The sequence below is a fragment of the Maylandia zebra genome, linkage group LG5 (assembly GCF_041146795.1).
Source record: "Maylandia zebra isolate NMK-2024a linkage group LG5, Mzebra_GT3a, whole genome shotgun sequence".
Taxonomy (NCBI): Eukaryota; Metazoa; Chordata; class Actinopteri; order Cichliformes; family Cichlidae; genus Maylandia; species Maylandia zebra.
The window spans coordinates 33,370,820-33,388,568 of NC_135171.1; the positions used below are offsets into that span (position 1 = coordinate 33,370,820).

At 40.8% G+C, this 17,749-nt stretch overlaps 1 protein-coding gene across 17 annotated transcripts in view; it reads left to right on the forward strand.

Annotated features, from left to right (window-relative positions):
* eif4g3a (eukaryotic translation initiation factor 4 gamma, 3a) overlaps positions 1-17,749 on the forward strand; it is a 72,385-nt gene that overhangs the window by 30,101 nt on the left and 24,535 nt on the right. For 8 of the 17 annotated variants that reach the window (XM_012918135.5, XM_012918138.5, XM_012918144.5 and 5 more), the window contains 11 exons: positions 650-670; positions 3,325-3,504; positions 5,041-5,152; positions 5,337-5,497; positions 7,991-8,116; positions 9,349-9,592; positions 10,154-10,921; positions 11,726-11,814; positions 14,003-14,291; positions 14,525-14,649; positions 16,752-16,871. In XM_012918135.5, coding sequence (XP_012773589.2) covers positions 650-670; positions 3,325-3,504; positions 5,041-5,152; positions 5,337-5,497; positions 7,991-8,116; positions 9,349-9,592; positions 10,154-10,921; positions 11,726-11,814; positions 14,003-14,291; positions 14,525-14,649; positions 16,752-16,871 — 2,235 coding nt within the window. The remainder of the gene's footprint in view (positions 1-649; positions 671-3,324; positions 3,505-5,040; positions 5,153-5,336; positions 5,498-7,990; positions 8,117-9,348; positions 9,593-10,153; positions 10,922-11,725; positions 11,815-14,002; positions 14,292-14,524; positions 14,650-16,751; positions 16,872-17,749) is intronic. The other 9 variants (XM_012918137.5, XM_012918142.5, XM_076884239.1 and 6 more) reach the window with 5 other exon arrangements.

The window sequence follows — 17,749 nt, forward strand, 5'->3', positions numbered from 1 at the left end:
GTGATTAGTGATTTGAATTAGCTGAGGTGAAGCCTGCTGTTTTTGGTAGTTTTGCTTTGTTTTCGTATTTCATCCCAGGAGGTTGTTGCCTGGGTTTCACCTAAACTCTGGTGGCAATTCTAGTAACATATGAAGGTCAGGGGACTGAAATGAAGCCCATCTGCTCCATAATATAGACATGTGTCTGAAACTCATCGTTCATGCAGCCCGTAACACTCCCTCCTCTTGCTGAGCCAGTGATTCAGGTGACAGTGAGATCCCTCTGGTGCAGAGAAGTCCCACTTCATTGTCACGAGGGTTTAATCATCCCAATTGGCAAAGAAACCCTTTCTAAAAATGCATGATTAAATAATAGTTATGTGCATGTTACATTGGGTGCCACATGGCAACAAGTGAAATGCCGATCTGACATTTTGACTGTGACTTTTGAGTCTTTCCTGCTCTACTGCCCAATTATTACCCATCACATTTTCTGAGATTATTTTATATATATTAGTTATATATATTGCCAAAGCGATTCCGAACCAGGTACTGTGTCATTTAGATAGAAGTAATGGGACAGCTTTCTGTTGATGTGTGTGGCCGCTTAAATCTCACCAGTATGGTCTCCTATTGGCTTTTCTCTTTTTTCCTGCTTTCAATACCCAAGGGAGGATTCAGGCCCATCCAGGTAATTTACCTCTTTGTCTAAAGTCTCTGCAGACCTGCATGGCATGACGAGGATCATGCTCAAATAATCCCATCCCTCCTGACTTTTTACCCTATACACCCCTTCATCTTCACTGCAGTGTACTCTTAGTACGGTGGACTTTCATCATCATTTTTTCCCCTATGTCCTGTCTTTTATCCCGTGGAGGATCATTAGTGGAATTTTCAGTTTATAATTTTTTAGTTTTCTCCCCATTCATTACTCATCCTCTATCACCTTGCACAGTTAAATGAACAGCATGCACAATTAGAGAGAAACTGTATATTCCCTCCCAAGTATTTGTTCTTTTAGATAATTTTTTGTCCTTTGTGAAAAGAAATGTGTTTGCTGCCTTGGAAATATGTTTTATGTTATATAGGTGACTAATTTATGTATATATGGTTACAGTCTTGTTGGGGGAGTTGTTTTAGTGATTGTTTTAAGCCTGTTTTTAAGTGACAAAGCTCCTTTGTGTTAATAATGTTCTGAATTTTTTTGTCTCTGTCTCGTTCTCTTGCTTTGCCAGCAGAGACTGATAATGACTTTTCCGGTAATTTCCCAGATTTTCACAGAGCTATTTACAATAAAGCCATTGAAGTTGATTTATTATGTTAAAGGTGATTTCCCTCCTGGATATTTTTAGACTGTTTTACAGCATTGTTTATTCTGCTCTCCATTCTGTTCTTCACTGAGGCACTCTGTGACTGTGGTTGGGTATTCCCAGCTTGAGTCCCGCTTATTTGGAAGTCGGTCACAGCTGTTGGTGGTGGTCTTTCTTCAGGCCCAGCACACAAAGTTTCAGCATATTAAATTCATTGGGCTAATCAAATACAGACCCTCTCTGATGTTTAACTTTTAAGTGATTGTGACATGTATTTGAAAAGCCACTGTAGCTGGAGTGACTGTGAGTATTGTATGTTTTTGTTTTGTTTTTCTGTTCTCTTTGACACACCAGAAAAGACCATATTTCTGCATGACGAGCAGGTCAGTGGCCTGTGTCGCACATTCTGTACAGCTGCGAGATTGGCCAAAACAAAAACCATAGTTAAGGGCTCTTAAAAGTCTGAGCTTTTACTTTTTTCTAGTTGTACATTCCAGGTAAAAAAAACTGGAAACTTTTGCTTTCCCTTAAAGTTTTTAGGGCCTTCTCCAGGAAACCATAACCAGGTCTATCTCTGGTCTTGTGATTTCTGGCAGGAGGATTGCAGCAAGAGTGAAAGTGAAGTTTTACACGACAGTATTGAGACCTGCTATGATGTATGGTTTGGAGATGGTGACGCTGCCACCAAGTCCACAGAGGTTTTTGGATGTAGTGGGTTGATGAGATAGAAGAGGATGCAAGGTTTGGGGTGGGATGGAGGCAGATGATATACTGAGGAAACCTGTAATATGAGCAGTCAAAAGAGGAACAGTTTTATCTCTCGCCTCCAGGTTGCTTATCCAGCTATACCGTGATCTTACTAATATTCATACCACAGAAAATCTCCATCTGTGTATAAATCCCAAATAAAACTGTGATTAAAAAAGGCAACAAGGGACGGATAAAATATCCGGAAGTTTGACTCAAAACAATGTATTAACACACCAATGTTTATAGTAAATAGTTTAATCTATCCCATTCATCTTGGTAGCAAATGGCAACAGGATATATTATTGACAGGAGAAACATCATGACTGCTTGATGGATTTAAAGAGGTTCCATCATTCCCAAACAGGAAAATCACCAGAATTGTGATAAAATCATATTTTAACCCTGATTGTGTTACATTCATGAATGGAAGTGGTGTAAAGACAGTAGCATACACAACAGAACTGAAATAAAGCACAGAGAAAACAATCTTTGTTTCTTTTAATGCATCTGTGCCTTGATTAGTTTTTTCACTCTGAATTGCTAGAACAAAATTTTGTAATGAGAAAGATATGACAGCAGTCTCTTGACTCAATTTTGATCTGAGTCAAGAGATCTGACCTAAACCAAATGATCCACCACCTCAATCGTGACCATGTCGGACACTTTAACAATAGAAACATTGTGAAGCTGCCCGGGATCACGACAGCAATGTACACATGAGGTTTGACCGAGTCGGATGATTGCAGTTCTGTGCTGTGGGCATTTTTTTTTTAACTCAAATGTCATCTCTGTTTGAATGACTTAATCGTGCTTTTAAGGCTGCTGGTTAGATGTTTGTGGCAGGATGAAAAATTAAGGACTTGAGTGTGTAAAGTGAGCTAAATTCAGACTGGTGCCACTATGTAAATATTCATCTGATTCATCACATTACTTGCCAGCTAAAATATGTAATCCAAACTTCAGAGAGATGTTTAGTAAATAATTCAAGGAAGAGATTATTGGTTATTTTTGGAGAAAAAGTGACATAAAAGTGTTTTTGACTTTCAGAGTGGGTCTAATGAAACAGTCTGAACTGTCTGCAGCATTGCTTTCAGGGAAAGTTGTGGTCACTGGCCTTTTTTTAAGCTGCTGATAAAAACCAAATCTGGAGTAAAGGTCTAAAAGTCTACTTGCTTGTAATTTAGAAAAAGCATGACAGACTGCTGAAATGATACTTTGTATCTGGGGTAGTATTCAATGTCTTCTGCTGTTTCTCTCTCTATTTTTTCTGCCTTGTTATCTTCAGTTTTTTCAGAGGACTCAAATGCAGCCTGCAAGGCCCACCATCCCGACAAACACGCCCTCGATACGGCCTGGCTCACAAGCTCCCACGGCAGCCGTCTACCCCACTAATCAACCAATAATGATGACCATGGCACCCATGCCTTTCCCTTCCCCCCAGGCTGCACAGTACTACATCCCACAGGTAAAGAAGTCACTATTATAGGTACAATTAAGACTACTAAAATAGTTGCTCTATCTATTTATCAATACCATTCTTCAACTCTGATTGGGCCTTACATTTATTTTTACTTTTCAGCAAAAACATGTATCGGAAAGTTTCCACCAAGAGTATTAAAATCAACTTTTCTGTGTTATTTTAATTTGAAACTCCGATAAGAATTCAAATGATATATAATATGTAAATTAGAGCACTTCAGAGGTGGTGTTAAAATGTTTTGTTTGGAAACAGCTAGGCTAGTTGTTTGTCTGCTGTTTCCATTCTTTGTGCCAACCTCATCCAGTTTTATGGTGGCTGTATATTTAATTATTCAAACTTAAAGTGTCAGGAAAACATTTTAGACAGCACCCAGCAATAAAAATGAATGGTCATATTTAAGATTAAAGTTTTTGATTACATTAACAATTGCTTTAAGTGGCCCTAGTGTGCTTTTTGTTATTTTCTGTCATATATATTTACACTGTCATGTACCAAGAAATTGAGCTGTGCTAGTCTGTAGTGGTTAAGAAAGAGATCTCTCGAATAGAAGTAACCTCCTCTCAAGTGTATGTGGTCTCTTCCACAGAGTAGGGCAGTTACTCCTTTGCATTGAAAGCAGCTGCTGAAGTTGTTTTCAGGGTGTTTTTCTGGCACATCCATGCGGGAGAAGATCTTTGAGCTGACCGAGAGCACACGAGATAGGATGTATTTGTCAGTTAGTTTGGGAATGCCTTTGTATCCACCTGAAGGCATCTCTGGTTAGACTGCTGCCCCCATGACACAGAGTCAGAAGTGTAAAACTCAATGGATGGTTATACTATAACAGTAGTGGGTGCTTATATAAAAAAGTACCCAAAGTTTCAAATAACAAGTTCGGTGAATGCAAATTTTCAGGTATGAGAGCCAAAAGCCCAAGCTTCAAACTGTTCCAAAAAGTTCTGGCTTAAAATAGAGAAGCCCCTCCCACCTGCTGTTGAAATCTTCTGTTTGAAAATGGCAGCCAATGAGAAAAGAAGTGGGCCAAAAGTAATCTGAAAGGGAGGGAAAATAGTTTATTTCAGACAGAGAATGAACAAGAGGATTACTACACGCTCTAGTGTAACATAAATGAGAATTATTTATGAACTGTGCAGTTTAATTCATGCAGAATTATTCCACTAGCATCTAAGAGTAAAACCACATGCTAGGTCTTTATGTCTTTAGCAGAGTATCAGCTATACTCATAGCTCCACATTAGATGTATAAAGTTTGCGCACCAGCAGCAGCATTGCCTTTTGTGTTATGCACAAATATTTTGCGTGTCCTCTGAACAACCCTAAAAGATCATAATAAACTGGTCTAGACAGAATTCAGTGGATTATTCAAAGGATCATCAAAAGGACCATTAAAACCCATAAAAACTCCCACAAATGCTAAAAATAAAAAAATAAAAACGAAAAAGGACCCAAAAAATAAAAGACTAAACCGGTCAGTACATGTCTTGTTTTCATTGGTTGTCTCTCTCTTTTGTCCTCTATACAGTACCGCCCCAGTACACCCTACGTGGGACCTCCTCAACAGTATTCTGTACAGCCCCCAGGGTCTGGCACCTTCTATCCTGGACCAGGTCCAGGGGAGTACCCAGCCCCATATCGTGAGTCACTAATGCAACACATACACATGCAGTGGTAGTCCTGTACCCATAAAATCTCAGTTAATGACAGAGTAGCACAAACACTCACTAACTCTCTTGTGTGCCTACAGTGCTGTGACTGTAAGGTTTAACTAAGATGTCCTTTCTTCTGTTCTTGTTTGTCTTTTCTTGCAAATTCATTCAGATCCCCTCAGGTACCACCCACCTGTCTCACCCTCTGTCCCTGCTCCCGTTCCCACAGCTGGTCCACCCTACTTCCCAGGACAGTCTGTTTACCCCCCGTCACCCCCTATCATAGTGCCTACACCACAGCAACCTCCACCAACCAAGCGTGAGAAGAAAACAGTGAGTATCCTATTAATTCTGTAATTTTTTTAAAGGGAAAAGTTGACACAATACTTATTTCTTTTTCTTTTTTTTGGGACAAATTTCACCTCTAAGTCAGTTCACACAACATAAAAATAAGAATTTCAACGATTTCACAGTGAAAATTATTCCAACCAAGGCTGAAATTGTTTTTCTTTTTTTTTTTATTCACCTGCATGATTTTCGTTCAAAGCCTTTGAAGAAGATACATTGTCTATCACAAATAAAGAGATGACAGACTACTTCAATAATCTGGCATAATTCAGTGGGCATCCTTTACTTAAATATTAAAGATATTTTGTATAACTTTTACAAAACCTTTGTTAGTAATGACACCTATAACTTTTAAGTAAACTGGAATCAGCATCCTGTTGCGCACTTTTGTATAGGTGGGCGTTGGCCAAAACACTCTGGTGACAAGGCTGTAGTTTGACTAAACACTGTTTCCTTTAGGTATGCTTACAGTGGCATTTATTTGTCTCTTTGTCAGCTGGATATGCTTCATTTTTTTGTCTCTGGGGCTGGAAACTGGTCATTTGTTGACGTTGGCTGGCCCCTAGCTATGACATTAGCTCGCGTTGTATCCTGTAAAGTAGCGGAAGGGAGGCACCCCGAGGATAGAGTGCTGTGAAATCGTATATGCCCCCTTTCTGATTTCTTAGTTTTTTGCACATGTCACACTTAAAGGTTTCAGATCATCAAGCAAGTTTTAATATTAGACAAAGATAACTAGACTAAATACTTCCTCTTCATAGAATAGAATCAAATAGCCTTTTAATGTCATTTTACATGTACAGTGAAATTGTGGGGACTCACACAAACTGTGCAGGAAATACAAATAGTAAGACAACAGGAACAAATAAAAACAAGAGGAATATACACAAAACAAGAGGAAGCCACACAAAAGAAGTCACACATTAAAGGGACTTTTTAATTTGTGCCTTTTCATGCTGGAGAGTTGCTGTTTTTAAATGATAATTTCATTCATTAAGGGGAAAAACTGTCCAAACCTACCTAGCCCTACATGAAAAACGAATGGTAGATTTGCATACCTTTTTTCCTCTTAATCAATTAAATCATCATTTGCAAAAGATTAAGGAATCTGAAAGAGGCTGGATACTTTCTCGTGGCACTGTAAATACCATATCACTTGGATTTTCAGGTTGACTCCATACTGGTCCTAAGCCTGGGTATTTTTTTTATTTTTTATTAAGGAAACACTTCTATCCCTAAGCAAGTAGTTGTGTCCTTTTGGTCTACTGTTCCTACTTAATTGTGTTTTAATTTAAGGTAATTAAGGTAATTCATTCATTCCTATATGTAAAGAAGGTGTGTTTTCTCTTCATGGTGGAAAGTTGGAAAGGAACTCCTCAGTGTTTCTTAGGCTATGTTCACACTGCAGGCGAAAGCGCATCAAATCTGACTTTTTTGACCCTATGCGACCCATACCCGATCATGGTACGACAGTGTGAACGGCACAAATCCGATATTTTCAAATCCGATCTGGGTCACTTTCATATGCGGTACTGAATCGGATACACATCTGATGTTTCAGAAAGCGACTGCTGTGTGAACGGTCAAGTCGCATTAAATCCGTCTTTTACGTCACTGACACAAGACAGATGCCAATTATCAGTGCTGGAGAAGCGCCCAATAAGACATCGCAAGCGCTTCCTGGCCGTCCCGTGTAGATGTCAGTGAAACTGTTGGGAAGACAACGTTGGAGAAACGTGACCATTTTATTTGTACTGTATAATCTGCAGATTCTGACAGAAATCTGCAACTATCCTTTGAAGCACCGCTCCTCTCTAAAACAGCAATAAGGATAATTATTAGGCCATATGTAAATAACAAAATAACTTTATAACTTAAAGCAAATTGGGAAACGTAAAGTCCGAAACAAGTCTTTATATTAAGGCCATCAGTCAAACAATACTGTTTGGTCTGGGTCTAAACAGAGCGCCTTGTGTGACGTCTTCTTTTGCGCATGTGGGCCGCTTTGAGGGTTCACACTAGAGCGCGTTTGCTGTCACATTTTATTCGTAGTGTGAACAAGCAGACAAAAAATTGGATTTGATCAAAAAATTGGAATTGAGCATTAAGACCTGCAGTGTGAACGTAGCCTTAGTTTCCCTCGTCTCTCGTGTGTTTGTGTAGAAGTTCAGTTCACCCAACTTTTGATGGTTGACTTGTCCAGCGAGAATTATGTTGAAAAGTACCAGATATTACCGATATAACAATTTTTCTAGCGTGTACAACATACGTGTATTTGTTGAATTAAAAGCTGGTCATTATATCATCATTTACAGCCAATTTGAGTGTGAGATTCCCTCCAAGTCTGATTCCTTCCTTTCTTAGCTGATAAAATACATCATCTACTGCTGATGCAGGATTGCTGTAAGACTTGAGCGCTTTAGTAAGGTCTGATTTTTTTTTTTTTTTTCTTCTTCTTTTGTGCCATTGTCCTCCCAGATCCGTATCCGTGACCCCAATCAGGGTGGCAAGGATATCACAGAGGAGATCATGGCAGGGGGTTCAGGGAGCAGGAATTCAACGCCTCCTGTCGGCCCCCCCTCCTCTACACCAACCCCACCACAGGTATGGCTTACTCTGGAATACCCTCACTCACCTCTCACCTGCAGTAGTTACGTAGAAGTATTTAGAGAGGTGGAAGGTTTCATATTCCTTGGTTGCAGTGTGAGCTCTCTGCTCTAATCTCCTCTCTGCCACTGTGTGTGTCAGACAGGATCAGTTTATTCAGCCATCTTGCCCTATCATAAGAAATTAATGAGGGCTTTCAGCCTAGAATGTTACATGCCTGTTGTATTTTAATCAGGGCCAATATTTAAAAGTAAATCTTTGCACATTCATTATGTTCATTCCCTTGGTTTCTTAGCCTGTTTCTGGGAGCATAAAAGCTCAAAAGCTCACATAAAGATAATAACCAAGTTAGATTATTATTAAATGCCACATACAGTATGTGTAGATATGGAGGTGGTTCATAACTTGTAAATATCACTCTGCATGTGATAGTCTCATAGCAATAAGTAAGTTTGTTGTAATCTTGTTTAACAGCTCTTGTTAATCTTACACCTGCTTTTCTTCCTTTCACTGTTTCTGTTCATTCACTACCTTTTACAGTAGATTGCATATGTAATTTCTTTATACTCCTACTCCTTCCTCAGAATCCACTCAGGTTGCAGATTCTACTAACTCTGTTCAATCTATTCTTGCACAAACAAACAAAATAAAAAATTGAATTTGTTTGGCATCGTGCTTAGATAAATATGGAAATGTGTTGGTACTCATTCCTGATCTTTACATCGCCGACTACTCATACTGCTGCTTTATAAAAAACAAAAAGTAGCCCTTGTTTTATATGGAAAATCTAGTGTTCTAATGCTATTGACACATTTTAATAAATGATAAAAAAGAAAAGCCCAAATGAGACAGATTCCCTGGATTCTGAATTCTGAGAGGGATGTTAGGACTTCTTCCTCCCTGTGTCCTTCTGTGGATGTTAACAGTGTCTTTCCTCTTTTTCTCTGTCTTTTTGTGCCCCCTCCCAATTTCATTTTAATGCATCTACCCCCTTTTCGCTGTGCTTTAATTCCGCATCGTCCTGATCTTCTCCTCTCCTCCTGCCCTTCCTCTCGCATCCCTCATTCTCCGTCTTTCTGTTTCTCCTGTCTTGTCTTTCATCTCTCCTCTTATTCTACCTCGTTGGACTCCTTATTTTTGCTTAATTCTGCATTTGGGCTTGTTTATTTGTTTGTGTGCGTGCTTGCCTGCATCTTTGTGCCTCTCTTTCTGGTTTTCTGTGTTGCTAGTTTTTATGGCCGCACCCTCATTATCCTCACATTTTCTACCTCAAATCGCAGCAGCCGAGCAGCAGCCAGACTCCGGAGCAGCAGCAGCAGCAGTCGCAGCCTCAGCCTCCTCCGCAACAGCAAACCCATCCTGGAAGCTACACGTTGGAGTCACCACAACCACCACAGTCCCAACAGTCTCAACAGCCCCAGCAGCCACAGCAGCCATTGACAGCTGTGGCTTCAGACACCAAACCAGGGCCAGGTCTGCCCCGAACGCTTCTTTTGTCCTTAAATGTCATCTAAAACTCCCCAACACATAGGGGCCCAATCCTATTACATTACATAATACATACATGCATATGTAACTATAGGTATGTACATATGGTAAAAACATGCCATTAGGTGCTCAAAAAATACTAAAGTAATGTAATTGATGAATCAATGATTTTACTGTTTCATCCATAACAGCAACCAGTGTTTCCCTCTAGCTGTATTTCTTTTGGTGATTTTCAGATATTTTAAAGATCACTTTGACATTGCAGATTGAGTGCTTTCACTTTCATTTCACATTCAAATGAGTATTGAATCAACAGTGCCTCCTGCTCTTCCTGTAAATACCTGTAAGATTTGACAAGCTTTCACGGGAATTTCTCTGTTAACAATATCTTGTGCAAATGGTTGAACTTTGGTTGCTCTGGTTTGTTTTTTAATTTATTTATTTGGTAATGTTTTAACACAAAGGCGTGTTAATACATGATTCTGATTGGAAAAACCTTGAGCTTTGCTAACTGCATTCTGAATTCATTTTCCTTCCTCCTCTTAGATGACTTGCCAAAATTGGAGCCAGTTGCCCAGAAGTCTTCCTCACCTGGGCTTGTGCAGCCTGACGCTCCCTTGGAGAGACTGGAGGCCAACACTCCTGCATCTGAGCCCTCTCCTGCTCCCGAGCCCGAGCTTCCCTTCACTGCTTCTCTGGCACGCCCCGTCACTCTCCCAGTTGCAGTCGCCAACACTAGTGAACGTCCCTCAGCCAGGGAGTCCACTACTTCAGCATCTTCTCACAGCGCCTCCTCCTCTGCTGGGGAGAGCAAGCCCTCTTCGGCACCACCTCAGATGCCCAACACAGACAAGCCTCTTTTAGATGCCCCACGAACTTTAGCTGCCTCTCCATCGCTGGCTCCCAAGGCTTTGAACGGCCTTGCAGACTCTGGGACTGAGCTGGACACTCAAGCTCATGAGCCTTCTCTCCAGCCCCAGGCATCTGCTCCTGCTTACGGAGAGCTCTCCTCCTCTCAAACGTTGCCCTCTGATGTGAGGCCAGAGGTGCCCATTGCTGCTACGCTCTCCCCTATGGCACCTGTGGCTGTGGTGCCAGTCACCCTGACCTCAAGCCCCGTCCCAACTCTGCCAGTTATGCTCCCTCCTGGCCTTCCGCCTCTAGTGCAGGCCACAGCGGAGGCTGATGAGCTGAGCAAGTCCTTAGACACTAAAGACCTCATCTCTAGAGGAGGGGCAGAGGCACACGTTGGTGTTACTGACAGCAAAACAGAGTCCCAGCAACAAGCACTCACCAGGAAGAGTCCTATTACGGGTACTGAGTTCGTTTAAGTTCTTGATTGCATGTGGCATTTTAAAAGCGTGCTATAAACTAAGTGGCAGTGACAAGCCAATGAGTGGCTGTTTTATGAGTCCATTACTATTTTATGATGTTATACATAAATAGCTGAATTAAGTGGTCCTGTTGGGCACATCCATAAGGCACGTTTTTGCAGATGATCTCTTTTCAAACACTGTGCTAAAATAGCTGATCCTCAGTAGTCCACAATCAAACAAAACATAACACAGGAAAAGGAAAGGAAGTCAAGTCATGGAAATTAGAGGAAATATTTTTTACACTTTCTTGTTTCTACTTGTTTGGTAGCGAACACGGGCTTTTTATGAAATCTTCATTCATTTTGAGTGGCTGAATAAACTGAGGGTCATGTCTCGGCATTGCACCCACTGAATGTCGACTTTTTATTTTCATTTCTCTCTATGAATTTTGTTTGTTTTAACTGGATCTGGATGCAGACCTTTAGCTGAAATAAGCAAATTTAACCCGTCTCCCTTTAACTCAGTTTTCTTCTGGTTGTCAAAATATTCAAACTGAAGGTTAGAGCCATATTAAGGACAACTCCTCTCATTGAAATCATAGAGACAGTAGTAAAAACTGTCTGAAATGGAGCATTGATTGATAGTTTGATAAAACATAATGGGTTTGTAACTTGAGTAAAAAGATGCTTTTCTTGCCATCATTCTTACTAAATCAAATTTACCTTTTAAATCCCTCATGACTTGCTTGTTTACTGACTGGCTGCAAGTGATCTTAAGTTCCTGCGTTTCTGTTTCCCTGTAGTTAATCAGACTGCTTCTGCAATACCAAAGACCTGGAGAAAACCAAATGAAGGGACCTCTACTGGAGATGCACCTCAAAATGTGGATGAGGTAAGAAGTTGGCCTCTTAACTCATAATTCAGGATGAAGAGAGGAAAGAAAACCTAGGTATTGAGCTTGACATCAAATTGTAGATTCTTTTTTATTAGCCTCTGGAGAGAAGTGGCTTATAGTCTGTGGACGAATAAACAATCGATAATTTTTTGAGATACTGTGATATTTTTTTTTCTCCGAAATAGTTTTTATTTTGTCTTAATTCATTTAGGAGTAGTCCTGCAAAGTGTTACAGGAATGTGAGAGGGAGAGAGGAGGAAAGGCACAATTTGGGCAAAAGTTCAAGTGGAAAATGTTTCCACATGTGTGGTTAGGGAAGCAGACATAAATGACTTTGGGGTGTTGTTATCGTCAGCAAGGAGTTATCCATCATCTCCACTGCTCAGCCAGTCCACTGCATGTAAAACCATCTCCGTTCCACTCTCGTTTCCTTTCTTTTATGGTTTTGCACAGGCTTGTTGCTGTGGCGGAGTTCTAACACCGCCAAATACTGGCCAACAAATAAAGGGCTTTAAATGGCTTATTTTTAGTCTATGCTGAACAGGTTTTGAGCCGTTATATGCAAAAAAACAAAAAGTCACACAGAGAGGTTTTAAACATAAAACCTTAGGAGTGTAGATAATAAATAAGCCTAAAAAAGTTCATTATGTGTTTCTGTTCTCAGCTCATCTCAGTGCTGGAAGCCAGAAGTTTATATGTAAAAATAGAAGGTTTAGTAACAGATACATTAGTATCGTATACACAAAGCACACTAGGAGACAAACAAATTTCCCACATGTGGGACTAATAAAGATTATCTTATCTTATCTTAAACACAAAGAGTAAAAGAGGGGGGAAAAAAGAGGAAACCCTTTACACTGACTAAAGATTTTGTGGTGTTTCAGAGTGGTGTTTCCATGCCATGTATAAGTGGTGTTTCAGAAAATATCTCCACACCTTTGGCATTGTTTGATTTGAATTTTTTTTAGGTCTCTGATGAAGGTTATACCCTGTGTGTAGCTGTCTTGTACCATGTCCTAGCATTGTTGTTTTCCCTTCCCCTGCCACCTGCTGGGCTGTGCTCACACTGCACTAAGCTGTCTGAGTACGCTTCAGTTTGTTTCTACATCTAAACTTTTGTCTGGCACCCTTGCTCCTTTTCTTTCATGGCCAAGGTTTTTTAAGAGCATGGTGAGGTTGATTTTAGGCAATTTTTAGAATTGGTGACACACCTTGTTCTAGATTTGTAAACTTTGATGAAGGTAGCTGTTAAAGCATATGAGTCCCATTCTCATGAATAACAGTCACACTGCATGCATACCTTGGCCAAGTTCAGCTGAACCGCTTAATGTTGTTTGGGTTCTGCATGCAGCAATCACACTAATGAAATCAGATATATTGTCTGGGTGAAATGTGCTGTTATTCCCTAAGACTGCATAACTAGCCAAAAGAAAGGTGAAGAATACAGCGGGTTGTTTACTAAACAAGCTTTTCCCATACATCAGCTAAAAGTAAAAAGGTTACATCCTTATATAATAACCGATGGGAATTTATATTATAATACAAGTATTATAGTTGAGTTGATGGTAGACTGTATTTGTATTTTAATTGTTCTGCTGTATTACTCAGAGGAAGTTCGGTGTTTCCTGTTGTGCTGTTTATGTGCATAGATGGCGTTTGAGTCTCCACGATGAGGACTGCTAAAAGCACTGGGCTATTCAAATTCTAGTTAAATGACTGTGGGGACAGAGTAAAGGGAAATAAATGATACCAGCAGGATGTCTTTGAACTCTGTCACCATTTGTTTCAGTCTGTTAAAAGCAGCATGTTGTGCTTCAGTTTTTACATTTTCTTTTTTTATGAACTATCATTTTAGTGTGTAATATGTAAGGGACTTCCAGATGTTTATTTTACAGTAAATATGTATTTTTTGGGGGGGGGTGGGGGCAGTTAAAACCTGTAAAATAATTTCTGAGAGAGCTGCAGAACAGCGGCTCTCTCAACAGATTTAATATACTGGTCTATCCTGAAAATAAACAAGTAGACCTTAATTTAATCAGTGAATACCCATTTCAAAGCTAAGCTTTCATGTACAAGTGTGCCCTGCAAGTACGTTATAATTACACCTTAAAAATATATGTTTAAATGTAACCCTAACCCTAATTTGAACACGCTTGGACCTTAATGGAATCTTGCCTCCTCATAGGATGAGTCTAAGCCAGTAGATCAGCCTGCTGGAGACCAGGCTGTGCAGTCAGCTCCTCTGAGCAGCAGCCCAGCACCCCTACCATCAGCCTTCACCTCTACCCCTGCTCCTGCTTCTGGTAGCAGTCCAGAAGCTGATGGAAAGCCCACTGCTCCAGAGGAAAATGGTGAAGCAGAGTTGGAGCCAATCAGGAACGGAGCAGGCCACACCTCGGAGACGGAGAGCAGCGACAGCGGAGCCACCCCTGGAGACAAGGAGAACTCCACCGGAGCTCCTCCAGACATGGAAGGTGAGAAGGACCTCAGTCTGTGTGAACAGTGTTTTCAAATGACCCAAGGCAAAACTGAAATCCAGGGAGCAAAGGATGGAGTTCTGCATTTACAAATAAAAATATTTGTCTTTATATTTCTATATTTAGAGCTGCCTCTAAATGAAAAGCTCAGCACTTCTGTCTGTTTCTCATATCTGTTTATCCTTTTTTTCCCCCTTTACTTTCCTCTTCAATCCTGCTTGGCTGTCCAGACCTGACTGAACCCAGTGGGAAACGTCAGTATAACAGAGAGTTTCTGTTGGGCTTCCAGTTCATGCCTGCCTGCATACAGAAGCCTGAAGGGCTCCCACCGATCAGCGATGTGGTGCTGGACAAGGTAAGCTACAGATAGCCCAGCAGTCTTGCAGAATTCATAAAGCTTTAAACAGCCTGACATCTGTGTAGATAAATAGATTGCTGAAAATGTTGTCAGGTTTTTATTTTTTATTTTTGCAGATATGTGGCCTTGACAGGCCCATCTCTGTTATCTTGGGCTAAACCCCTCCTTTATTTTTTCCATTATTGTTATTTATTCCCAGAGCCAGACTTCTTGTTACCAGACTTCAGCTGACATTTAGCTAAAATCCCATATCTATCACCACTCTCTTATCACTTAAATCATTTAGTGACAAAAAAAATGATAGGTTTTGGGCATCTTTGTCTGAGGAGGGGATATTGATGTGTGCGTTATAAAGGTGCTCAGCGAGTCTTCAGGCCTCAGAACAGTAAGAAGCAAACAAAACAAAAGCATTGTCTCGTTTTAGTTGGAGGACTTTGATGGTGCAATTATTAGTATTGTCACTTCACAGTAAGAAGGCTCTTGGTTTGACCCTCCTTGTTGGTTGGGGCATTGCTGTGTGGCATTTGTGCCTGCATGAAGTCCCTGTGTTGGTTTTTCTTCCCACACAGTCCAGAAATATACTTGGTCGATTGGTGTTTCTAAACTCGCATTAAGTGCGTATGTTAGCATGTGGTTGTCTGTGTTAACGCTGTGATGGACAGGTAACTTATCCAGGTCATATCCCCCTGCTTGGACGAGGAGCTAAGAAAATGAGTGGATGGTCTTCTCTCCTCCTAAAGCAGGCTGTAGTGTGGTAGCTGGAGGCCCATGGTGGTCCTGAGGTGTATTAAATTTAGCTCTCGCTTTGGCAGTGCTTGAAGCAAGAGCTGTCCCTTTCGCTATCGATGGACTTTCGGGTGATCTGCAACTCACATAAACCGTACGAAGGAAATAAATGCAATATGATGTGGTTCTGCTCCCTTCAAAGTCACCAAAGGACTGCAGCAAAAATCCAAAAGACTGGAGTTTAAATAGCTTACACCAGTGAATGACGAGTCTTGATGGTCTCCAGCAGCATGTATTTGAAAATAAGCACAGTTGCACTCACGGCAGGGGCTGGAAGAGGTGTGCTGCTGACCCCTGATCTGAAGGTATTAACAAATGTTCTCCATGATGTAGACTAATTCCAAACAGTCCACTCTATCTCATTGATCTGAAAAATACTTGTGGTTTCAGCTTCTCAAACGTGAAGTTCAAAGCGTTGTGCATTTATTGTCATTTGGGTTTTAGACTGTTGGTCGAGGAAAAAAGAACAGACTTAAAACACAGAAATCACAGCAGGCTCTGGGCATTATTCATAATGCCATTTTTTTTAAAAGATTAAAAAATAATGGTGCTGAAAACAATCATTAATTGTAGCATTAGTTTCAAATCAACCTTTTTTTGTGAAATGAATGAAAAGGATTTTTTCAACCACATGTCAACAGGCGACAATAGACGTTGTTTTAGTTTGTTGCTCCGATCCACACATATGTATGGGTGGAGCATATGGCCTGCAGAAATGCTGTTTTGATTAAAATCACATTGCTATTATGTCACACTTGGCAGTGTCAAGAGCACATGCCCCTCCCCCATCTCTCAAAAAAGAACAACCAGGCCGGCGAACAGTTGATTGGTACAATCCCAAAGTCTCATTTTCTCTGTGGGAGAAAGTGAAATCTCACTGGAAAAGAGTCAAGAGGAAGTCAAGGACAGCTGAAAGACAAAGAGCTGGATTTGTTCTTCTCTCCTCCCCCACAACTATCTCGCTCTCTCCTGCGTTCCTTTCTTCTGTCCTCCCCTTCCACATCTGGTTCTGACTTTTCTTACTGTACGGCCCGCAGAACAAGCCGAGCATAATTTATTACCGGTGCTAGAAGAACATATAAACAATAGACTGATAATGTAGTATGACTGTCATTTATTGGAGGCCACCTTTAAAAGTGACTACCGGGTTAGAAATTCATCCTTCCACACACAAACACACTCACACACGCTTATTAGGCTCATCTTGCCCTGTTGCCAATATTACCAGATTACCAGGGTATCACTGCTCCCCCTGCTGTTAGGGTTACCTTGTGTGTTTATGTATGTCTTTGTGTATGTTATGTTTCATGCAGATGAACCAAAACAAGCTGCCGTCTCGAGCGGTGGATTCCAGGGTGATTTCCAGAGGACCCGATTTCACACCTGCTTTCGCAGATTTTGGGAGACAGATGTCTGGAGGACGAAGCTCTGCGGTGAGTCACACATGTACTCGCACAAGCTGCCACAGTCATTCATAAAATCTTACTCACACTGCTTCTACTCCAGTGTACAGTGTAACACAGTTAGTTGTACACTTGTCAAGACTGAATTAAGCTAATCAAGTGTGCCCCTATTAATAATCCATAGGGTTAATACAGTGTTTCTTACAGGTTTGGGTTGCACCCACGTTTGTCTGCATTCTGTGTTAACGTTCACTGCACCATGAGAGATTTGCTTAAGGGGCAGGGTTTTGTATCCACAATGGAAATCTTAAAACGGAAACCCTATAGCTACAAGATCAATATACAGTGGGGCAAAAAAGTATTTAGTCAGCCACCGATTGTGCAAGTTCCCCCACTTAAAATGATGACAGAGGTCAGTAATTTGCACCAGAGGTACACTTCAACTGTGAGAGACAGAATATGAAAAAAAAATCCATGAATTCACATGGTAGGATTTGTAAAGAATTTATTCGTAAATCAAGGTGGAAAATAAGTATTTGGTCACCTCAAACAAGGAAAATCTCTGGCTCTCACAGACCTGTAACGTCTTCTGTAAGACGCTTTTCTGTCCCCCACTCGTTACCTGTATGAATGGCACCTGTTTGAACTCATCATCTGTATAAAAGACACCTGTCCACAGCCTCAAACAGTCAGACTCCAAACTCCGCCATGGCCAAGACCAAAGAGCTTTCGAAGGACACCAGGAAAAGTATTGTAGACCTGCACCAGACTGGGAAGAGTGAATCTACAATAGGCAAGCAGCTTGGTGTGAAAAACCAACTGTGGGAGCAATCATCAGAAAATGGAAGACATACAAGACCACTGATAATCTCCCACGATCTGGGGCTCCACGCAAGATCTCATCCCGT